The sequence below is a fragment of the Chelonia mydas genome, chromosome 3 (genome assembly GCF_015237465.2).
Source record: "Chelonia mydas isolate rCheMyd1 chromosome 3, rCheMyd1.pri.v2, whole genome shotgun sequence".
Lineage (NCBI taxonomy): Eukaryota > Metazoa > Chordata > Testudines > Cheloniidae > Chelonia > Chelonia mydas.
Genome location: NC_057851.1, coordinates 100,400,848 through 100,426,314, shown reverse-complemented (window position 1 = coordinate 100,426,314; position 25,467 = coordinate 100,400,848). Strand labels below are relative to the sequence as shown.

At 40.8% G+C, this 25,467-nt stretch overlaps 1 protein-coding gene across 3 annotated transcripts in view; it reads right to left on the bottom strand.

Moving 5' to 3' along the window:
• The window catches only part of PDE7B (phosphodiesterase 7B), a 277,534-nt gene that overhangs the window by 167,788 nt on the left and 84,279 nt on the right, over positions 1-25,467 (bottom strand). For 2 of the 3 annotated variants that reach the window (XM_027820564.3, XM_043542966.1), the window contains exon 2: positions 23,655-23,715. In XM_027820564.3, the coding sequence (XP_027676365.1) occupies positions 23,655-23,715 (61 nt within the window). Of the gene's footprint in view, positions 1-23,654; positions 23,737-25,467 lie in introns of those variants that run through there. The other variant, XM_007058062.4, reaches the window with a different exon arrangement.

The window sequence follows — 25,467 nt, the reverse complement described above, 5'->3', positions numbered from 1 at the left end:
GTATTTAAATCTAGAAAAGAAGTGTTGGTTCATTTTTAATCCTCTCTCTCTATGTTTAGAATGTCCACTTTCTTCTCCACAGCTCTTAAGAGTTTTAATACATCAACAAACCTTTCTTTAATGCAAATGTGGATTTAGACAGAAATGCAGAAAGTTAGATAAATGCCAGATTGATGGCAGTTGGGTGCGTGTGTGACTGTATTTTGGGTATGAGTGGACACACTATTTACAATGATTCACCATGTAGGGATAATGATACTTACCCACTTTGTAAAATCCTGTGAGAGCAAAGGATGAAAAATGCTATATAAATATGAGTGAATTGGGATTTATAGGGATTACCCCAGGATGAAGCACCACATTTTGGTCTGTGCTACCCTGTCCCATGGGTTTACATGACTTCTTTCCTAGGACCCTGAAATCATAAATGAAGTCCAGAGAGCAAGATCACACAGGTCTGTGGCATGACTTAGAACAGAACGTGGCTTAACTACAAGTTCATCTTTCCTCCTTTGCAAAAAACTTGGCTGAATAGTGGGAAGATTTATATGCTACTTTTTAAAATGTGTCAGTAATAATTTCATGTGGGATTTTACACACAACGATAGCAACAGTCAAATCTGGGTTTTGTTCTTATGGAGGATAAAGGTGAAAAACAGACAAGATTTTTTTTAACCTAATGCCATTGCTAAAACTTACAGGCACTACAAAAGTTACTTCCAACTAAAATCTCCCTTTTTGTTGCCATAGTAATATGTTTTGTTACATAAGTACCCTCCACTCTACGATCCAGGGAAACTAGAATATTAGATTAACCGTGTGCTGTATATGCAAAAATACAAAGTAGGCATTTTTTTTTACCTCTCACCACACCTATTGAATATTATTAGTTCATTTGGATTAAATGATAAACTACGTATCTTACTATAATATTGAAAATGTGTGCTTGAGATGAAATCCTGGCCCTGGAGTCAAAGGGAATTTTGCCATTAACTCTATAAGGGTCAGGATTTCATCCTTGGGGTTTAAACATTATTTGTCTTTTTACAGAACCTGCCTTCATTTTTGGATACAAGACAGAACTGGGGCTACTGCCCTGATAACTTGTAGATGTTGATGCCATGCATCCAGGCAGCAAACAGTGCCTATAAAAATGCATGCTGGGAATCTCCCTGATTCAAACTGGGGTGGTCCAGGATCCATCCACTAACCGCGGGACAGGAGAGGATCACAAATCTGCTGACTCACAGTTCTGAGTGGGATCAGTGTGGAGGCAGTTGAATAGTAGAGCAGCTCATAGGATGGGGCCACCATTTTGTAATTTCTCTGTCCCCCCTTTGCCAGGAGAGATGATTGTGGAGGCCCTCTCGAAGCTCCACAGTAAAGGCTATGCTGAGATTTGCACTTAAAACAGAATGAAAATCCATTTATTTTGCATGTTAATGTCTGAATTTAGTCTCCATATTGTAACATTTCAGAGGACAGGAAAGATTTCCCCCAGAACCCTGCATGCCCATTATGCTGTTCTGCACCCAACAAATGCCCCTGTATTTCCCTCACAGTTCTTCTACCCCCCTCACCACAGACCTCTACTCTGTTCCAAGTATAGATTCAGGAGGTATGGACAATCTGAGCTGGCCAGGTGAGGTGACCAGAGTGGAGACTGGTGCTCTGTGAGGGGGATGGGAGAGACTAGGCTGTGCAGGGGAAAAGCATGTTAATTGATACTTATTAAAAACATAGGGAATTCCCTTACATATAAAAGTAACATAGTTAACTTAAATACAAAGTTGCTCAACTTAATTTTCTGTTAACCCAAATACTAATAAACCAGAAAAAATAATCACTGGTAAGCCAAATTTCGCATCGACACCAAACTCATCTCATGACTTACCACCCAAATATCCTCCTCAGCCCTGCAACAGAACACCCTTTCAGTTTCAACATGTACCCATGCATACCGCACACATCCAATTCCTCACAATCACCCTCAGATGCACAACCTGGATTCAGACATCATGCTTTTTCATATACAAACAACACATTTCTCAGCCAGCTTCCTAGAGGAAGAGAAAATTTGAGTCTTTGGTGGGTTGATGGTATTTTGTGGTTCTATGAGATTTTGAGCAAGATAGCCTGAAACCAGCTCCAGAGAAGAAGAATCTAAAATAAGGGGCCAGAATGTAAACAGGAGCTTGGAGTCCTGTGCACGATATAACATGACATTTTGACAGCCAGATGTTTTCAGCATTCTTTTGGTTTATTAATTTGTGTAGTCTGGGTAGTGGCAGATGTGGGAAATATATTAAGAACCCTCTCTTCAATTGTTTGTAAAGATGATGACCGACTAGGGTGACCAGATAGTATCTGGACCATCCCGATATTAGGGGCTTTGTCTTAGACAGGCAACTATACCTCCCCGTCACTCAACCTCCCCAGAAAGTGTCCCGATTTTTCATACTTGCTGTCTGGTCATCCTATGACACACCCTTAACAAGGGTCCCAGCAGGAGAGTGGGGGCAAAAAAACGCAACCTTAATTAGTTTTAAGAGAGAGCCGGACAAATTTATGAGTGGAATTGTATGAGGGGATTGCTTGTGATGGGGGGAGGGAGGGTGGACAGGGCTCAACAGCCCACGAGCTCATTTTGTATGTTCCATCTGGCCTAGGAAGGAATCCTCACGCCCCACCCCTGCAGTGTATTTGTTTTGTTTTTTATTCCCTTCCTCTGAAGTCTAGTCTCCGTGGGCTGCAATACTTTGGTCTAATTTTGGTTGTTGCGTTTAGTGTGTGGGTGCTGGGTGGTGTTGGTGGCCTGTCATATACAGGAGGGCAGACTAGATGATCTGGTGCTCCCTCCTGGCTTTAAACTCTATGACTCTAAGGGAAAATTGAGATCCAGAAATACTAATTATTTCTTTGTTAAAATCAGGTTTTCAGAGTTTTAGCATCAAGGGTGATCAAAAATCCACAACTTTCTCATTCCCTTGGCCAAGAAACTGTTCATTTGGACCATCTGAGGGCTCAATCCTGCAAAGTTTTGAACACTCCAACCTTGATCTAGCAAAGCTATTAACTAAACTTCAATGGGATTACTCATATACTTAAAGTTAAGCATCTCTTTAAATGCTTCAGTGGATTAGGGGCCATGGTAATCAATTGCCTTGCAAGTTCAAGCACTGAAAAAGTAGTGAAAATTGAGCACTGGTACTCAGAGTTGCTTGTGAAACCAAACTTTCCCTGATTTCATTAGCATTTATTTAATGCATTCATTACTTCCCAGACCGTGTGGAAGAAGGTAGTTACTGTTTAAATTTACCAGGTTTTCACATGTAGTAGAAAAGCTGAGGAAAATTAGAAGCAAAATTGATTGGGAGGAAAATGTACACATAAATATGTGAATAAAAACTCTTTAAGAAGAGTTTATTAGACAGCCACAATGTTACAAAATCCACCATCAAGAAAGATGCCAACTTTGGCTAAAAGCCCTTCCTGGTTCAGTGGTGAAGTGTAGGCACCAATTAGAAATAGAAAAGTAACATATAAAAACTCATAAAAAGGGGAAATAGATAGTAATAAAGTTGAAGTTATGAAGTCTAGAAAATTGACAAGGGAAGCTAAAAACATCAGGGAACTATCCATGGCTGGTAGGGGAAGGAATTTTTAAAAGTATATTAGTAACAAAAGAAGTACTAGCAATGGTATAGGAATCCTAACATTATTAAATGGTGATGGTAAAGCTGTTAAAGATACAGAAAAGACAGTAGTGTTCAAGAATATTTCTGTTCTGTATTTCAAAAGAAACATGATGAAGTATTCATATCACATAAGGATGATGACGTACTTTTCAGTCCATTAGTAACCAATGGAGGATGTTAAACAACAGCTACTAAGGATAAATATTTTTAAAACCACAGATCTAGACAACTTGCACCTACAAGTCCTAAAAGAATTGGCTGAGGAGATCTCTAGCCCACTGATATTAATTTTTAACAAATCTTGGAATATTGGGAAACTTCCAGAGACTGCCAGTATTCAAAAAGAGCAAGCAGGATGACCCAGGAAACTATAGGCTGATTAGCCTCACATTAAGCCCTGGCAAAATAATGAAAAAATGTATAGAGGGTTCAACTGATAAAGAACTAAAGGATAGGAATATAATTAATGTCACTGAACATGGCTCTATGGACAACAGGTCTTGTCAGATAAACCTGATTTCATTCTTTGATGAAATTACAACTTTGGTTGATAAAGGTAATTGCATAGATGTAATATATTTAGATTTTGTAAGGCATTCGAGGTAATACTGCTTGAGATTCTGATTAAAATAGCACTATTCTGATTAAAAAAAATCAATAAAGCACACATTAGATAGATTAAGAACTGGCTAACTGACAGATCTCAAAAATTAGTCATCACTGGGGAATAATCATCAAATGGGAGTGTTTCTAGTGGGGTTGCACAGGGATTGGTACGAGGTCCAATGCTATTCAACATTTTCTGCAGTGATCTGAAACCAAATATAAAATTACTGCTTCTAAAATTTGTGGGTGATTCAAAGATTGGTGGAGTGGTAAATAATGGTGATGACAGGGTAGTCATACAGAGCAACCTGCATCACATGGTAAGGTGGGCCCATTCAAACAAAATGAATGTTAAGACAGCCAAATGCAAAGTCATACACCTAGGACTGCAGGCCTGTCAAGTACCATGGGTCTCAAACCAAGGCCCATAGGGTAGCTAACCAGGAGCCTCACCCTCTGTGCCACCAACCTACGAGAACTGATAAAGAAACTGCTACTAATAGCTCACTTACCTGAAGCTACACCTGCTAAGTCAGCAAGGTCAGATGACTAACAGCAGACTGATAACTGGACACCACCAGGTATAAAGCTTCATGTTCCTATCCTATCACTTTTCTAAGCAACTAGTTGCTAGCTTTGTTGCTGCTCAGACCTCTGAGACCCAGTCTCTGCCTCCTCACCTGGTTCCTTGTCCCTGGAACCATACCTCCTTCGTGACAGCAAGCCTTGTTCCTGGTTCCCACTTCCTCACCCTGACACTACTTGCTGACTCTGGCTTTGAATCTTGACATGACGTCTGTCTCTGGCTTACCCCAAGGCATGATTTCTGACTCTGACTTCAGTTTTGACCCTGGGCATGCCCCCAACCTTGACTCTATTCCTGGCTCCAACTACTAGGTTAGACAGCCCATGTTATGAGCTCTGACAACTTGCTCAAATCAACCTCTCTCTCCTCCAGGACTTGTTGTTGAACCCCTGGATTGAAAATGGACACTACTGGGGCTCTTGCCCTGCTGTCACTGTGGGGCCTGTGAGTTCGCAGAAGCAGATCGCTGCTCTCCAGGCAGAAAACCAGCAACTGACAGACCAAGTATGACAACTGCAGACGGGACAGAATTTCTAGTGGGCTCAAGCTATAGCACTCGGAGCGGCTGCTGGTAACTGCTTGGCTTCTCTTATGACACCAGCTCATGTGATAGGCCCCGGAGTTCCTTTGCTGGAGAAATATGATGGCACCTGTAGTAAGTTCTGCAGGTTCATTACCCAGTGCAGACTTCTGTTCATGCTCCAGCCCCAAGAGTACCTCACAGATCAAGGTGGGGCTAGTACAGACTCTGCTTACCAGGGAGGCCCTGGCAAGGGCCTCTCCCTTTTTAGAACAGAATCACCCGGTACTGTCCAACTGGGACTTATTCTCCAAAATGTTTGCCACTATTTTCGATAACCCTCACAAAATCTGCACAGCAGAGAGTGCTTTAGGAAAGCTTCGGCTTCCTATTTTGCCCAGTTCAGACAGTTGGCCATAGTGGTATGGAATGATGCCATACTTCTCCATCAGTTTTGTCTCAGCCTCTGCAAAGAACTAAAAGATGAGCTAGCATGGGTGGACTCCTGCTCCCTTCTCTTACCAGTTTAGGGCCTTCATGGATCTATGCATCTAGATAGACACCAACTGCATGAATGGCAACTGGAGTGTAGGAGGAGCCCAGCTGCCTTCCACACTTACCTAAGGCTCAGTCTTCATGCCCAAGTGAGCTTGGCCTCAATCAAGTCCATACCAACTGACACAGGATGGTGCAGGTGAACAAGAGCATAGAAGATGGGAGAACATCCACTTCCACGATAAGGAGCAGGGCATGCAGTATTCAAGTGTCCTGTCAAAACCCCTGCTAACCTGATGACAGGGAAGAAACTAACCTCTCACCCATTTGGTGATCCGAGCATGAGCGCCACTAGGGAGAAGCCCTGAGCTAAACCAGGAACGCCTCATCTAGTTCCACTTCTACCAATTCCCCTGCAACTGCCAAACCTGTAGGTTGAGCAAGGCTTTCCCATACAATAGGCCTTGATTATTCGGGAGTGGGGGACAACTTTATGGATTTTTCTGTGGCCTGGGTCCTCGGTCTTCCAGTACAATCTAAGGTTACCCTGCACTTGGTAGAAACAATAGATGGGTCTTCACTGGCATCAGGTCTAACTACTCAGGAGACAGTACCCCTAGAAGTGGTGACTGGGGAGCACTGGGAAGTCCTACCATTTAACCTTATTTTCGTCCTGCATTCCACCCTAATTTTAAGAGCACCTTGGCTCATCCCTCATGATCCCCATATTCTATGGTCTCAATGTGCCATTGCCTTCCTTTCGAGCTTCTGTAGGGAGAATTGCTTCTCATTCAAGAACTCAGAAACCTAGAAACCAGGCCAGAGGGATCCACTCCAGTAACGCAGACATTCCCCTGCACAGTGGAAATCCTGTCAGACCTAGAGAAATAAATTCCATACAATAGTTGTCTTCCTGTGAAATACCAAGACCACCACAATGTCTTAAAAAAATGGAACACAGACTCGTCATCCCATCCCACCATGTTTATGATTACCCCATTGAACTTCAGCTTGGAGCCAAGGTTCTGTTCAGACATATACATTCTATGTCTGAAACAGAGCTAGCCGTGCTAAAGGAGTGCCTCCAGGAAAGCCAATTGAAAGGTTTTAGCTGCCACTCTCTCTCCTGGATGTGCCCGAATACTCTTTGTGAAAAAGAAAGACTGCCCTCTGACACTCTGCATACACTACAGGGCACTGAACAAAATAACTATGCAATCGGTACCTCTTAACATTAATCCCTGAGCTCCTGGACCAAGTACATTTGACTTGGGTGTCCACCAAACTTGACTTTATGGGAGCATATAATCTAGTTTGAATCAGGGTGAAGGATGAATGGAAGATGGCATTCAGAATGAGGTATGGACACCAAAAATATTTGGTAATGCTCTTTGGTCTCATGAGTGCTCCTGTCACTTTCCAGGACCTGATCATCAACATATTTCAAGATATCCAAGACCAGTCTGTGACAGCATATCTAGATGATATCTTAGTCTATTCCAATAGTTGAGCAAGCTACAACCCTCGCGTCCATGAAGTTCTCACAGATTGTGCCAGCATGGGTTATATGCAAAACTGGAAAAGTACGTATTTTACCAATCATCTGTTGAATTTTTGAGGTTCATCCTGTTAGTAGAAGATTTATTCCAAACTTCTGAAAGGTCATCCCCTATTAATGCCATCCTTTGTAAACCTGCAAGGTTTCATGGGTCACTGGAAGCCTGCTTGGCTTTTGAATGCCTGAAGATAGCTTTTATATCTACCCTGGTGCTGGTCCACTCTGATCCTGACCAACACTTTGCTCGTGATGCTGATGTATGCAAAAGATATATAAGGGGGTGGAACAGAATAAAGGGGGTTGCAATCATGAGAAATCCACTTGAGCTGGAACAAGGACATGGCAATGCTACCTTGAGGGGACCAAACATAGATCCAAGTCTGAACCACGTCCCCCACAAGCTGCAGGCTTAACTGAAAACAGCGTAAGAAGTGCTCCTGTCTCCAGCACTCAGATACCCAACTCCCAATGGGGTCCAAACCCCAAATAAATCCATTTTACCCTGTATAAAGCTTATACAGGGTAAACTCATAAATTGTTCACCCTTTATAACACTGATATAACTCCCTTTATAACTGTTTCCCCCCCCCCCAGGTATTAATACATACTCTGGGTTAATTAATAAGTAAAAAGTGATTTTATTAAAACAAAATGACAGAACAAAATGAACAAAATGAATTACCAAGCAAAATAAAATAAAACACGCAAGTCTAAGCCTAATACAGTAAGAAAGTGATTACAGATAAAATCTCACCCGCAGAAATGTTTTAATAAGTTTCTTTCACAGACTGGACACCTTCCTAGTCTGGGCACCATGCACATGTCTCCCAACTGTGGAAACTACTGCAAACTTTCTAGTTCCACATCTTCCACCTTCATGACCTCCTCTACCATTTTAAGACAGACCATGCCTCCCAGTTCTTATCCAGGTTCTGTAAGGAGGTGTTTCACCTCCTAGATGTCCAGCCTCATGCATCAACTGCACATCACCCTTAGATGGTGTGATGTTGCACTCTGTATGATTTTATGAAAATATGCTAATGAGTATGAATATAATGTAACTGGAATATGCTTCATGCAAAAGGTCTCTTGTAAGGTATCATTACAAAGCTTATAATCTACTGTGTGGTCATCCTATTTGTATAAATGTATCACTCTTGTATCTGAAACTAGAAATATGAAATATAACTCTGAGGTCCTATACTAGTTATGCAAAGTGTGGGCCATTAATGGTGGTTTGGAATCTTGATGACTCCCATTAAAAGGACAATTGTCTGTAGATGGCTCTGTTTTACTTGTAAGTTTTCCTGTGTATGTGTGTGCTGGCAAGTGGGTAATAGAGATCTCTGCATTGCACTGAACGTGCAGAGTCTTTGTGTGTGTTCCCCATTACTTGTGCTCTTGCCTTCCTGACATGCCCATTTCTCTCCTGCACTGAGTTCTGATGCAGGAAACAAACTTGCCCTTTATAAACAATACGCTGGTCCAACACTGTATTGGAAGACCCTGAGATTCCAAGCCGCCTACATTCTGAGCATGGCATGGAAACTAAAAGTGACAAACTGGTGGGCATGGGAACTCAAAAGAACGTTCTTTGTCAAGGGGTTTAACAGAGTACACATTCCACCATTGTGCCACTTAGCCCTTCTGTTTTCATTTTATGCCAAGCAAAACAGGACCTCTTTTGTCTTTAGTAACATGAGGCTTGTGCCCAAACCTGTAGAGAGAAGATAAACATCAAACAGTTTCTCCAACAGGATGTGTTTAATTGTGTCTAGACAAAGGAAACAAAAAAAAAGACAAAATGAACTGAAAATTCTGATACCTCTATTTGCATTTAAAAACCCTCCTCTCCCCTAAGAGAATCTATTTACTGTACTGATCTATGCTAATTACTAATTTAAATAAGCATTCATCAAATGTTATATTAGATATTAGTCTGGCAGAATATGTCCAAAGATAACAACTTCTTTATTCTGACTATTTGGACCTGTACATCAGATAAGGCAAAAAATCTCTGGCTTTCCCCTTATGCTGATCTTTTAGAAGACTTTGAATGGGTGAAATGACTGAATGCCAAAATATGCATATATCTATATAAATATACATGCCAACCTTACCAGTTTGGGGGAGACCTATGAAAAAGTATTTTGTGCTTTTCCCCAAATGTAACAGAAATGATAAAGGCTGAAATATTCACAATTAAAGAGTTACTACTGCACATGTCCCCGGTCTAAATTCCCATACAGATTGAAGCCTATTATCTGCATGTGGTCTGTACTAACAGATAATAGCATCATAGAAATGTAAGGCTGGAAGGGACCTTGAGATGTCATTGAGTCTAGCCCTAGGTGGTAAGGCAGGACAAAGAAAACCTAGAGCATCCCTGGCAGGTGTTTGTCCAACCCGTTCTTAAAACATCCAATGATGGAGATTTCACAACCTCTCTTGAAAGCCCATTCCAGAATTTAGCTATCTTTATAGTTAGAAAGTATTTCCTAATCTCTAACCTAAATCTCTTTTGGTGCAAATCAAATGTGGTTTGTTGTTTAAATACATAAAATCCCATTGTCACAATCCACTATAAGAGTTATAGAGGAAATCTGTCGTGTTTATATTGCATAGATCCTTAAGTATGAATTGACACTATAAACCTTAATGGTCTATCATATCAATGATCCATGGATTAGAGGTCTCAAACAGCATAAGATGACAGAAAAGATAGAGCTGTAATGCTCTTTCATGCAAATAATAATAACAATGGATTAAGCACCATTGAGATCACAATACTGTAGCTCCAAGGAAGTTATTTCAATGTAAATGCCATTATCATCCAATGCCAGTTTAAAAAAATATTTAAAATAAAATAGATTAAGCACTAAAATCTGCATTGAAATAATGACGAGGATTTGAATTTATCCCAGATACCAAAACATTCAAAATTTATGATTTCTTATTATCCTTAACGCAAATTATTGTATGAAGGCACTGAATGGGTTAGTGAACAAAGTGAGGTTTTCTTTCCATGAAATATATTCTTATCTCTATGTACCAAGATTTAAATGTGTAAAAAATGAGGCTATGCTGTACTCTTATATGGTTAGGCTGACCATATTTCCCAAAAGGGAAAACTGGACACTGCCTGGGGCTAGCCCAAGGCGCCCCTACCTCCCCAAACGGGCTGGACCAAACCCTCCCTCCCAGGTGGGGCTGGCCTCAGCCGCTCACCCCCCGCACCTACATGGGGCCAGCCCACACCACTCACCCCCCTGGGCCCACGCGGGGCCAGCCTGAGCTGCTCGGTCCATCCCCACACTGCCAGTGCGGGGATGACCTAGTCCATGCCACTCACCCAAGACCCCCCCCTCACATTCCTTTGTGCCCCGCTAGGGGTTGCACACCATTTTTTTTTTCAAAACTGGGCATTTGTCCCATTTGCTCTTGCCAGCCAATCATCAGTTGGCAAGAGCAAACAGGACAAATGCCTAGTTTTGCCAAAAAAGGTCAGGACAGCCAGGACAGGGCTTAAAAAAGGGACTGTTCCAGTCAAAACGGGACATATGGTCACCCTATATATGGGGCAATTCATCAGGATTAACATTAAATTACAAATATTAATGTTTTATATAACACCTTTCATCCCAAAGGATCCCAGAAAGACACACTGGGCCAAGTTCACTGCAAGTGTAGGCGGATATAGCTCCAGTGCTCAACATCTCTGCACACAACCCTGGATACCATTTGGAGAAAATGTAGATACTAGATTATATATTGCTACCCTGAGTGCAAATACTTCAGATGAATTGCAATACCATGAAACTAACAAAGCAGTGCTGCAACACACACAGACCCTAATGTGTCAGAAGGGGGCAGGTACAGAAAACTAGCTTCCCACTGCCCCTTTGGGTTCCTTGAAAGCAGAGGAAGAAGTCCATATTTCCAAACCTCAGTGTTATGGAACTGAAAGAGAGTTTCTAGTGTCTCTCTTCCTCCTTTCACGTCACCTTTGTCGGGGAGAGACAGTCTATAAAATGCATAATTTACAGTGAAGTGCAAAATCTTAGTACAAAACTTTGAGACCCTTCTTGTCGAGTGATGCTCTATTTTGAGATGTCAGGCCCACAGAAAACTGAGAGAGAAGAAGAGGAGGGTGTGTTGATGGATCACCCTAAAGCTGGCTTTATAAAATTTGTGTGTATAGCTCATGCACAGAGTGCAGTATGCCCTTAGACCAACAATACTGCTTCAATAAAGAGATCAATGACTTTATAGGCTATGCATTCTTTGAAAGTTATTGAAACATTCACTGTATCATGCACGTAACAGTGATTCTGTGCTGAAAGAAGTCTTGTGGGAACTCCCTGCAGTGTCAAGAGGATAATTATTATTTAGTATGAAAGTAAACAAGAGTGTTTTGAGCATTCATTATTTATTCCTAGGGATCCTCATCATCTCCAAAACTGTTCACACATTGAATTGCATAATATCAGATAGAATTTTAGAATAACAACGATTATTTTATGTCTGAAAAATGGTCTATATCTGAATTACATTGTTGGGGCTGATTTTGTTTCAAATGTTCAGGTATTTTGGGTAACGTAAGACTTACTGGTATCAGTAAAGAAAGGGCAAGTGCCATGATATAGCACAGCCTGTACGATAGGGGTGTTCCTCTGCCATTAGTAATAAGGAAAAGGGGCTCCCAATACACTGATGCGATAGGAGGAATAATAATACTGGAATTTAGAAAACAGCAGCTGAGTAGAGAAATGCAAAGGTGCTAATAGCAGCGAGAGGGAGACTTTCCAGTCTAAAAGCTCGATCCTGCCGTCATTGAAGAGGGCCACAAGACTTACACAATGGTTTCTGAGGTGCAGGATCAAGCCTTAACGCTTGATACTAATTTCCTAGAGGTGTGTAACAAAAATAACTATTAAACAAAATCCTTAAATTTAATGGTGATCCAATGGTGCTTCCTGACTGGAAGTTATCAGTACATATGGGATCCAGGATATGATTATTATCAACTGAACAACATACACCCTCAACTTGTTACAGAAAAATGTGTTCTCCTTCTGGTAACCTTACATTTCACTTGGCTACTATAAGTCCCTCTACTTTAACTACTGCCCTTAAAACTCCCAAGGCCAGATTCTCAGCTGGTGTATATTGCTTCCACCAAAATCAGTGAAGCTATGAAAGTTTATGCTAGGTGAGGATCTGGCCTGATTCATATGTCCAAAACAAACATGACTGTTTTAATATTTGACCATCCCCTTCCCCATTACCTCATTTAAGCCCAGTCCTCTGAGAATATTCCCTTGTTCTTTAAGGGAAGCATATTTTCTCTTACATGCAAAGTTTATTTAAACTGTCATTCCACCTAACCACAGATATTAAATACGGAGTGAGGAGGGGTCAGAAGCAAAGATGGCTATATTTGTTAAGCAACTCTGTACGTGGAGCTCACTATAGCCAGTCAGAGTGCAAGATTTGTATAATCTCCATAGTTAAGAAAAGTCCTGTGTTCTGATTGGCTGATGGCTATTAGCCAATCAGAGTACAGAGAGTTGCATGCTTTACATTGTATTGTATAAAGAACATATCTACTCAGTTACAAACCATATGTCAAGTATTAGTCAAAGAAATTTGGGGGATGGGATTTCTTGGATGGATCTTTGAAAGTTTCAGATCCTTTATAATTTCCCTAAAAGATTTATTTTTTATTTTTGAGCTGTAAGTCTGAACTTTTAAGAACTGTTTTTAACCTATTACAGTCAGATATATAGCAGTGGTTATTCAAGAAAACCTCTTGTCAAATCCAGCAGTCCTTATTCAAGAAAACCTCTTGACTCAAAACCTAATTAACTCAAAACAAGAAACAAACTTAAAACTAGCTTTTATAAGCTTTTTAAAAAAATTGAGTTACCTTTATTATTTTATAGTCTATTTTACATTAATCCATTTTATTTTGTGCACACTTCCAGATTCCAGCATTACCTATCCATTGTGTACAGTGACATATTTGGCATAAATAATTTCCTTTCCACTGTTTTTTCTCACACACTGTCAGGGTTCCTTCCCCACTCTGAACTCTAGGGTACAGATGTGGGGACCTGCATGAAAAACCCCCTAAGCTTATTTTTACCAGCTTAGGTTAAAACTTCCCCAAGGTACAAATTATTTTACCTTTTGCCCTTGATCTTTATTGCTGCCACCACCAAGCGTCCAACAAATATATAACAGGGAAAGAGCCCGCTTGGAAACGTCTCTCCCCCCAAAATCCTCCCAAACCCTACACCCCCTTTCCTGGGGAAGGCTTAATAAAAATCCTCACCAGTTTGCATAGGTGAACACAGACCCAAACCCTTGGATCTTAAGAACAATGAAAAAGCAATCAGGTTCTTAAAAGAAGAATTTTAATTGAAGAAAAAGTAAAAGAATCACCTCTGTAAAATCAGGATGGTAAATACCTTACAGGGTAATCAGATTCAAAACACAGAGAATCCCTCTAGGCAAAACCTTAAGTTACAAAAAGACACAAAAACAGGAATATACATTCCATTCAGCACAACTTATTTTATCAGCCATTTAAACAAAACAGAATCTAACGCACAGCGAGATAGATTACTTACTAAGTTCTAAGACTCCATTCTTTTTCTGTTCCTGGCAAAAAACAACACACAGACAGAGCGAACCTTTGTTTCTCCCCCCTCCAGCTTTGAAAGTATCTTGTCTCCTCATTGGTCATTTTGGTCAGGTGCCAGCGAGGTTATCCTAGCTTCTTAACCCTTTACAGGTGAAAGGTTTTTCCTCTAGCCAGGAGGGATTTTAAAGGTGTTTACCCTTCCCTTTATATTTATGACACACACACTATTTTGAAATCAATAACAGCATAATTTAATATATACTTGTGAGTAAGCTAATGGCTGTTTGTAAGCCTATGTGAAATGATTTGGGGGTTCTCAGTACATTTTCTGTGGACTGGTATTCACATTACACAGGTCCTGATCCAATACATATTGAAGCCAGTGGAAAAACTACCACTGACCTGAAAGGGTTTGGGATCAGGCCTAAACCACTGTTGTCAACATTATCAGTTGCTTAAGCAAATAGATCAATGATTCAAAGAGACTGAAAACAAACTAACCTTTTCACCCCTACATTTGGTCCTTCCAGTTCAGGGTAGAGATACTTGGGACTAGTGTGGGGGAAGTGTGTATTGCTCTTGCCATGCTGTGTCTCCTTGTGTACAGAGGAGATCAGCCTTTGGGGCTGGCAATGTGGCAACTCTCCTGAGTGTTACGGGCCTCATCTAAAGCCACTGAAATAAATTGAAACACTCTCACTGATTTCTATTGGGGGTGAATGACAGGCTCCTCTCTGAGGATTTCAAGCTACATTTGACCCCTTTTCCTCTCCGTCCCAAAATCCTGAAAATCACCACGTCTCTAACCTCCAGCCCCTGAATCCCCCCATCTCTCCCTCCCCCAGTCTAATGATACTCATTTTCTGTCTCCCTGACTTTTCCACTCTTCTCCTTTTTCCATCCCTGAAGTTCAGCCATCTTTCTTGGGCCTGCAAAATCCCCTTATCTGCCCCTTTTTTTCAGCCCATCATGTGCATTCCTTTTCCTCCCCCTGATTCTCCCTACAACCTCTCCGCTGTGTAATCTCTGCTCTCTCCTCCTTGAGACCCCCCCATCTGAAGTTGTCTGATACTGACGTTGTGAATCAGTAGTTTCTTTCCCCTACTGTTCTCTATACGAATCATAGAATATCAGGGTTGGAAGGGACCTCAGGAGGTCATCTAGTCCAACCCCCTGCTCAAAGCAGGACCAATCCCCAACTAAATCATCCCAGCCAGGGCTTTGTCAAGCCTGACCTTAAAAACTTCTAAGGAAGGAGATTCCACCACCTCCCTAGGTAACGCATTCCAGTGTTTCACCACTCTCCTAGTGAAAAAGTTTTTCCTACTATCCAACCTAAACCTCCCCCACTGCAACTTGAGACCATTACTCCTCGTTCTGTCATCTGCTACCATTGAGAACAGTCTAGAGCCATCTTCTTTGGAACACCCTTTCAGGTAGTTGAAAGCAGCTATCAAATACCCCCTCATTCTTCTCTTCCGCAGACTAAACAATTCCAGTTCCCTCAGCCTCTCCTCATAAGTCGTGTTCCAGTCCCCTAATCATTTTTGTTGCCCTCCGCTGGACTCTTTCCAATTTTTCCACATCCTTCTTGTAGTGTGGGGCCCAAAACTGGACACAGTACTCCAGATGAGGCCTCACCAATGTCGAACAAAGGGGAACGATCACATCCCTCGATCTGCTGGCAATGCCCCTACTTATACACCCCAAAATGCCATTGGCCTTCTTGGCAACAACGGCACACTGTTGACTCATATCCAGCTTCTCGTCCACTGTAACCCCTAGGTCCTTTTCTGCAGAAGTGCTGCCAAGCCATTCGGTCCCTAGTCTGTAGCTGTGCATGGGATTCTTCCATCCTAAGTGCAGGACTCTGCACTTGTCCTTGTTGAACCTCATCAGATTTCTTTTGGCCCAATCCTCTAATTTGTCTAGGCCCCTCTGTATCCTATCCTTACCCTCCAGCATATCTACCTCTCCTCTCAGTTTAGTGTCATCTGCAAACTTGCTGAAGGTGCAATCCACACCATCCTCCAGATCATTTATGAAGATATTGAACAAAACCGGCCCCAGGACCGACCCTTGGGACACTCCACTTGATACCGGCTGCCAACTAGACATGGAGCCATTGATCACTACCCGTTGAGCCCGACAATCTAGCCAGCTTTCTATCCACCTTATAGTCCATTCATCCAGCCCATACTTCTTTAACTTGCTGGCAAGAATACTGTGGGAGACCATGTCAAAAGCTTTGCTAAAGTCAAGGAACAACACATCCACTGCTTTCCCCTCATCCACAGAGCCAGTTATCTCGTCATAGAAGGCAATTATATTAGTCAGGCATGACTTGCCCTTGGTGAATCCATGCTGACTGTTCCTGATCACTTTCCTCTCCTCTAAGTGCTTCAGAATTGATTCCTTGTGGATCTGCTCCATGATTTTTCCAAGGACTGAGGTGAAGCTGACTGGCCTGTAGTTCCCAGGATCCTCCTTCTTCCCTTTTTTATGATGCTGCATTAAGACACACAGAGCAGGGAGTCTGTGAGAACTGCAAGGTTGTGCTGGGAAGTGGCCTGGACAGCAGCTGTGAGATGACCTCTATCAAAGGAAGGATGGGCCAATGGTTAGGGCACTAGCCTGAGACTCCAGAAGACAATTCAACCCCTGCTCTGCCACAAATGTCTTGTATGACTTTGGGCAAGTCACTCAGGGCCAGATTTTTAAAGATATTTTGGCATCTAACGCCCACTGGAGTTTAAATACCTTTAAAAGTCTGACCCGGTAGGATTCACATGTGGGATTTACACTGAGCATTGCAGCGCCTAATTTTTAAGTGCCCTGCCACCAAGTGGCATTCACAACCCTGAGTTAGGTGCCTAGGTTCCCTATACAATGCATTGGCAGAATCTGGCACCTAAAAAGGGATTCATTGCAGCCAGTACACTGAGCAGGTAGTTGCCTAAGCTCACTCGTAGGAAATGCTGAGGAGAGGGGTGAGGTCAAAGCCCTGCCCCTCAAAGGGAGTTAAGTACCTAGCTCTACTTGGGATTCACAGCTGTTAAGTCTCACCTGGAGTTAGGAACCTAAGTCAGGTCAGTCCTTTTTCAAGAGAAACCAAGAAGAAGGAGGCCCTCTTATGCTCTACAGCCCAGTGGTCAGAGCACTCATGCAGGATGTGAGAGACCCAATTTCAAACCTTTATGGTGCCTGATCTGGAGAAAGGATTTAAACCCATGTCTCCAGGGATGAGTATCTTAACCACTGGGCTAGGGGGTATTCTAGGGTGAGGATTTTTACTGGTCAATGGAGCAAGGTCTTAAACTTGGGTCTCTCACCCAAGGGTGAGTGCCCTTACTGCTGGGCTATAGAATAAATCTTTCTCTCACCCAATGACCATGTAAGTATTTTATACAATGTGGAACGCTTCAAAAGGAGAGATACCAACCCCAGGATACCCACTTGGAAGACACAGTAGCCCACCTGTAGCCCACTTGGAAGGTGAGAGACCAGGGTTCAAATGCCTGCTCTACATGAGGCATAGTGGGGATTTGAACTTAGGTCTTAAACATCCTGGGGAGGTGTGCTAACCACTAGCTAAAGCAGGGGGAAAGTAGGTACTACCCCAACCTCCTCATCCATAGAATCATAGACTTTAAGGTCAGAAGGGACCATTATGATCATCTAGTCTGACCTCCTGCACAACGCAGGCCACAGAATCTCACCCACCCACTCCTGTAACAAACTTCTAACCTATGTCTGAGCTACTGAAGTCCTCAAATCGTGGTTTAAAGACTTCGAGGTGCAGAGAATCCAGATGTGGTTTGCCCAGGCACTGATGCAGTAGATGTGCTCTAAAGTGGGCTTTGGGCGCAACTACTGGTTCAGGCCTCACAGTTAAGATAGGCAGGGGAACGTCTATTTTGTGAATCCTGCTGGGGCTTAAGTGTGAGTAAAGTATCAAGCTGCTCAGTGGTGTCAGGATTGGGGTGGCTGTGCACATGCCCACTGGCAGAAATTTTGGAGCCTACGGAACTTTAAGAGTGGAAACTTAGATGCCTATAGGGTTAGATGGCAGCTGACAGGGTGGTTTGAGTTCTCCTTGTGAATTCCACCCGCTGTGCCTCAGTTCCCTATCTGTAAGATGGGGACAACAGCACTTCCCTACTTCACAGGGGTGTTGTGAGGATAAGTGCTTAAAAATTAAGGGGCCCAGTTACTACAGTAATGGGGGCCATATAAGTACCTTAGACATAGAGAAATGTTGACAAGATATACCGGCAAGAGTCCTCAGAGCTTACAGGCAACTAAACAGGATTTATGACACAATGTGGAAAATCTGTACTGTTCTGGCAAAATTGGAACTGTTATCAAGTGAACAAGAGAGCTCCACCATGAAAAATGTGGCATATGGTGATTTGGAGATCCATGCAGACTTAAGTGTCAAAATACTGCAAGACTGTATATTAAGTGCAGGTGTTTAGGACTATTGGCCTCTCATACCCTTTACACAGATAGGAAGATACCGTGCTCCATTCACACCAGTGACTGCCATCAAGGGGAATTGCACATACATATTTATGACTTTTAGTTCAAATATGAATACTGATGGGGGAAATTTAACCCTCACTATAGAGAGTGTGCTGCTATTTTCAATTATGGTATCAGTGGCTAATTCCTTTTGCACATGTCTGACACTAAAAGGACTGAAATACCTAAGCAGGTTTTGGAAAAGGTCAGAAAGGAAAGCACTATGCAGAAATCTGTATCTTTTAAAACAGCAAAACTTGCCTTTTGAAGATATTTTTTGTATTTTATCTTTAGTTAGGCCTTTGCTATGAAATGGCTTTAACTTTCTTATTGTGGTAAGGAGGACTGGGAAAAGGCATGTATGTCCTGGAAAGGGCATAAATAAAGTTTGTGAATCACTCAGATACTACGGTAATAAGGGTCATATAAATACCAAAGATAGGTAGATATGACATTTTCAAGAACAATATCTATTTTTCCACTTTAATTCAACTGAATTTTATTTTAACACACCTGTTCAAAAAGAAATACTCTTGGGCCTGCTGGGTTGTGTTGCGTATGCAGATATGTAACTCTGAGAGGTTGCTGGAACACAGTGTATCTGCAAGGGTATGGAAATTCTACTCTAGTCTATTATCTGTTTTTCAAGTGCTGACACTGACATTTTTGCTAAAAGGTGATAATATATCAGCAAGATATTGTTTGTTTATCGGTATGTTTTGCTTTGTTTTTTTAAGTGACTCCTCAGTGTACAAATAAATTTCAACCTGCTTGTTTCACACTGAACTATTTCTTCAGCTTTAGAAGGAGGGAGCAATTTGCTCCTGTTCCTGTTATCCAGGAAATAGCCAGGGACTTCCACCATAATGTATACAGGGCTAAATTATTCCATCCATTATATCTATTTAACCCTGTTGATATTAGTGGGTTAACAGGGGCATAACTGAGGGCACATTTTTCTAACGTAAGTTGCTTGTGTTGACAGTTGCTGCTGCCAGGACCTGTGTCCTATTACTGAAGCACTGGGAAGACTTTATTAGGAGATTCTGCCTTCTGCTTGTTTACTATCTGTCACTTACAGGTTGGGGAAGGTCAGCTAGAGATTTTTCCAGAAGAGATGTGAATTCCTCTTGCTAAAATAGTGTGGTGCTGGAGTTAAAGTTAATAAGAGTCAAACACAAGCCTAATGGCTAGTACATGAAAAGTGCTTATGTGCTTTCCCCCCACTGTTATAAATTCAGCCCAAGCTGAAATAATGAGTTTTTCCTCATTTTCTGTAGACTTGGTCCTTGCAGACATAACCTGAGGAATACTTATTGTAATAACAGCAGTTTCCTCACAAACAGCCACTTAGAATTCATCCAAGAAAAGAACTATGGTGACCAGATGTCCTGATTTTATAGGGACAGTCCTGATTTTTGGGTCTTTTTCTTATATAGGCTCCTATTACCCCCCACCCCATCCCGATTTTTCACATTTGCTGTCTGGTCACCCTAAAAAGAGCAGCCCAAAAAGAAAGAAAACTTGCCCTAGCAAACTACTAAACATAAAATCGTTGCTTTAGGGCCACACACTCCCTCCCTTCATTCCACCAGAGAGGGGTGCCTGGCTCCTCAAAAGAAGAGTGTTGTTTCAGAGGTATGCGTCTCCTATTTATTACCTGTGGATATCTGTGTTAAAAAAAATCAGTATTTTGCCCTATATGAAATGAGTTTCATGGATTCAGCTATGTCCTTAGTGGCTCTTTGCCCACAGCAGAAAAGCCACCACACGTTTGAACACAGTTGGCAGTTTCAGCCCATTATTGAAATAGAAAGTGTTTCGCAAGCCAAGACTGGGGTATTGGCAGAGCTGCATATGATAGGCTTTTACTTACATAAGCATCACACATTCACACATGGATTTTTTCCCCTTTACAATTTATGAATTATTGAGATGTTTGACTCCTTTGTGTCCCTGTAAATAATTTTTCCACCCCTAAAGGAAAAACAAACATTAAAAATAGCTAAGCAAATATGTCCACTTTGCTTTGAAGTGGAGTGGAAAGTAGAAAGATGTAGCTAATCTAATACTTCTACACTGGTCAAAGGTTGCAGGGTTGCAGAGCATCCTGCAGGCCTTATTGGTATTTTTTTTTAAAGCCGTAGGGACCTGATCCTGTATTCGTTGTGTATCCAAAATTCCCACTGAATTCAATGGGAATGCATAAGAAATGTGGGATAAGGCCTTGAATAGCAAACCATATAGTCCATTTAGACTCTGATCTTGCAAAGGCTTACACATGAGCTTAACTTTATGCCCCATGAGCAGTCCAACTATGCCCAGTGGGCATAAGTCTTTGCAATATTTGGCCTTATTGCGTTTAAAAACAACAAACAAACAAACCCCTCCATGGCTACCTAGGACTTCATGGTTGCCACGGTGCTGCACACCATGATTACCCAGGACTTCACTGAGTTAGGTAATCAGGTAGGACCCGTATCCATCTACTCCAAAAGCACAGAACTCTACCTTGTTAGTAATATTGGGCCTATGACACAGGTAAGCACTATTGATTGCATCTACCAGACAACACTAGTGTGAACTTGCTCTCTTTTTTTCTCTCTTGTGCACATGCGCACACAATACTTTCTCTTTATCCAGTTCTTAGCAGTATGTTCAGAACTAATTTAAAAAATATATCCCACACTTTCCCCCCATTTTTATACAATAACTGAATGGAGATGGCATTTTTACTGGTACTGTACTTTGTACCAGGAGACACAGTCTGATGGTGTCAATTAGGTCAGAGGGAAGGTAGCTGCCCTTCAGTTGTATGGGAAAGCAGGAGACTTCCAAAATATTTCTATATTTTTAAAAAGATATCACAAATATGTTCGTGAAAACACTTGTGTAACAAATAGACTTAACTCCAAACTCTTCCAATTTCCTCTTCCTAAATGCTTTCAAACTGTAGCTGCATTCCTTGTGGACTAACCTACTGTATGTTATCCTACTACCAAAAATGGAAGTGTATTATTCATTCTTCTTTTTTAAAATGTAAGGCTCTAAAAAATCCCTGATCATGATTTATGCTTCCATATGAGTAACTAGATGTAACAATTAGAATAGCTTTCATGCAGTATTAAAGTTTTCCTTTAAAAACTGCTTTGTGTGCATGCTCTTCATTTGTTCCCCATATTGTTAAAGGAAGAGGAGGGTAAGGCTCACTTTATTTCAGCCCTGGCAGGATAGTCATAAGAACTTAGAGCTCAATCCTGGAGTCCTTACTCAAGGAAATGACCCATTTATTTCATATTTTCTCTGAGCAAAGGCTGTTTTTAGGTCTTTTTTCCTCTTATATATTTTATGATTTTTCTTTGTACCCTGTAATAATAATAAGGCTGTTAATTTATTTTTCAGAAATAGCATTGCAAATCAAACAAGCTAATATAACAAACAACTACAGAACACATTGATACATAGCAGTATATTTCTGTTTTGTTTCCAGAGAATATACAATTTTGCAATTTAAGCATTTTACAAATAATGGGAAAGATCCTCATAATTTCAATGGATCAAGTCATGCTGATTGACATCAGCTAAACATCTGGTCCCATATTTAGGGACTTATGTATGCATGATATAATTTTTAAATGTACTAATGCATTTTATAAAAAGTTTTCTAAACATATAGAAGTGCCACTTTATACTGCAGGTACCAGGCTTGCAAAAATTCACATTTTAAATCAATGCTGTTAAAAAGCAAATTTGATTTTAGGTTCAGACCTTGTACAACAGGTTTCATTTTTTCAGGAGGAATTCTGAATCTGTGTATATCACAGTTCATAACTGAAATGCAGTTATGTTCTAGTCAAACAGGCATTATTTTGAGAAAGTTCTATGCTCTGTGTTATGCAGGAAAGCAGACTAGATGATCACAGTGGTCCCTTCTGGCCTTATAATTCATGAATCTATGAATCTATACAGCCATAATTTCAGTTGTGTTGATAGGCACCACTAGAATTATACTCTTTTTTAGTAAAGTAAAAAGCTCACATTGAGAATATACAGGCTACATGTAAAGGAAATTATTTCCTCCTGTCTATATTGTGGAACATTTGCTGCAATACTGGAATGGCTGCGATAGTAGTGAAAGTTCTTGGAAGGTTTAAAATCAACTCACCTACTTTAGATTTTTTTAAAAGGAAAAACTAAGGGAAACTCTTGAAATAACATTTTCCTCCCCTCCAACAAACTCTTCAACTTTTCTTGGAATATGAACACACCATAATTATGGGACAGATTTTAGTACTCTTACAATGCGTAAGTCAATGGGACTACTAGAGGAAAAAGGTTTTCTACTTATCATAAGGGTATCAGAATCTGACCCTATAATATTAATAACATTTGAATGCCAATGCCATGCATCAAAATTGTAACATGAACTGTGTATTCTATACACTTCTGGCAGATTTGGAAATCCTGAGCATGCTTATATAAGCAAGGGCTTTTCAATCAATATTAAAATGAGCTTAATTATCTCTCTTCTGATATGTGGTTTATTAAATTGAAGATCCAGTTTCTGCTCTCAGTTAAACCAGTATAAATCCAGAATAATTCCATTGACTTCAAAGGAGTTACTCTGGATTTATGGCAGTATAACAAAGCACAATTTAGCCCAAAGTGTGTTGAGATTTTTCACACAAGTACTCTTGCCTGCTTAGTTACAAAACAGTCAAAAATGTCCCTCCGGTAAAACAGGAGTTTGAAAGGATCTGCAAATAATTATCAGAACCAGTTGTCAGAAATCACTTATTCAACAATACAATACAAATGAAACAGAAGAATCATTTTAATTAGCTCGTTTACACATGTATTTGGTATATAAGAACATCTCGTTGTAATTCATACTAGTTTCACCCCAGCTAATTATACTTTATAGGCTGAATTCAGCCTAATTTAGAAGAGAAGCACCAGATGAAACAGCATATATTTCCGTACACCAAAGCTCATATCAGAAGAGGAAAGACTCTTACCTAGCATGCAAACACATTTGGCATTCTGATCAGGACTATCAAATGAGATTTCTCCACACCTCTGAAAGAGAAAGAGGGACATATTTAATGTGAGACCCTGTGACAGCGTTCCTAAAACTTGTATATCTGTGTTCTCTGTTGCCTTTATTCCCCTCAGCACTGGTAAGAAACAGAGATGCATAATCCAAGGGCAGATGGCACGGTCAGAAGGCTTTCTGGTAGCCCAAATTTTAGGATGAGAAAACAACAATTTGCTTATATTGAGTAAGGATGGGTAATTCATACACCTCATTCTTTTGCTGTGAGCACAGTATTAACTGCATATTTGCAGGGAAGACCAAGAGTGGAACTGGGTAGAAAATGAATTTGTGACTTAGTTAGTTCAAGGTATTTTAATTTCAAGTCATGGTATGAAATATAGATGGGAAACGTGGTGAACTGGCACTCATGGAGCTCCTAACTGGAGTCTCATCCTAAAAGGCACTAAGCATAAGACTTTGCAGGTCCACTCCCACCCACCAACACTGTCACAAAGCCAGAAGGATATGGGTATGGGATGGTGCAAAAAAAAAAACAAAAACAAAAAACCAGTGTAAAAAATCAATGCCTTCCTTGCTGTGCACAAAGAGGTAACTGAGAAAGTGACTTAGCACCTCATTTCTTGGTAAGGCATGAGTCAGGTGAGGAAACTTCAACTGCCTTGGATAAATATTGATACTTTTCTGCATCTCCAATTTTAACCCATTGTATAGTGTACTTAAAATTGATTAAGGGACAGGGGAACTCTAGCTATAAAAGGTTTCAGAACAACTAACAGCCGTGTTAGTTTGTATTTGCAAAAAGAAAAGGAGTACTTGTGGCACCTTAGAGACTAACCAATTTATTTGAGCATAAGCTTTCGTGAGCTACAGCTCACTTCCGATGAAGTGAGCTGTAGCTCACGAAAGCTTATGCTCAAATAAATTGGTTAGTCTCTAAGGTGCCACAAATACTCCTTTTCTTCTAGCTATAAAAGAATTTTTCAGACCGTGTCAAAGCCTCTTTAAAAAGAATACATTGGGGGATAGAATATAAGATGGATAATTTTAAACAAGAGATAGAAACAGTTTCTAAAGAGACCACAGACTCTGTACCTGCTAGTAAAAAACACAGGACTTCTTTAGTTGTGTTGAACATAAGCTCTAAACAAAGGAACATCTCTAATAAATAGTTTGTTACCATACATTCATTTGTTTATATTCTGAGAAACCAAGAATACTTTTCTATCTCTAAGACTAACATCTAGGGGAAAGAATATGTTTGTAAAGCACAATTAAATTATAGCACTATGTATGTGAGTTTTATTATTAATGAATAATCTACATAGATACATAGTTTTCATGGCACATGTTGCATGTAATATGGTTTATATTTTTAAGGATTCTGTTCATACTCTCATATTTCACTCACTCTCTTATTTAGGAGGAAATTGGTTTTCATATTCATGAGAGCATAATTTATAGAAGTTTATGTGAAAAAAGACAAATTTTTGTCCTATGACTACAGGGCTGTTAATGGGCCACTTTACATTGAATGGTCCATTAGGATATGTGCTAACTACTTATGCCTACACTATAAATTTACACCAGCATAACTACGTTGCTAAGGGGGTGTGAAAAATCCACACCCTGAGCAACGCAGTTATACCGACCTAACTTCCTGGTTTACAAGCAGGAGGGCTTCTCCCGTTGACAAAGCTACTGCCTCTCATGGAGGTGGATTAACTATGTCAAAGCACTACAGCAGTTCAGCTGCAGTGTTTTAAGTGTAGATC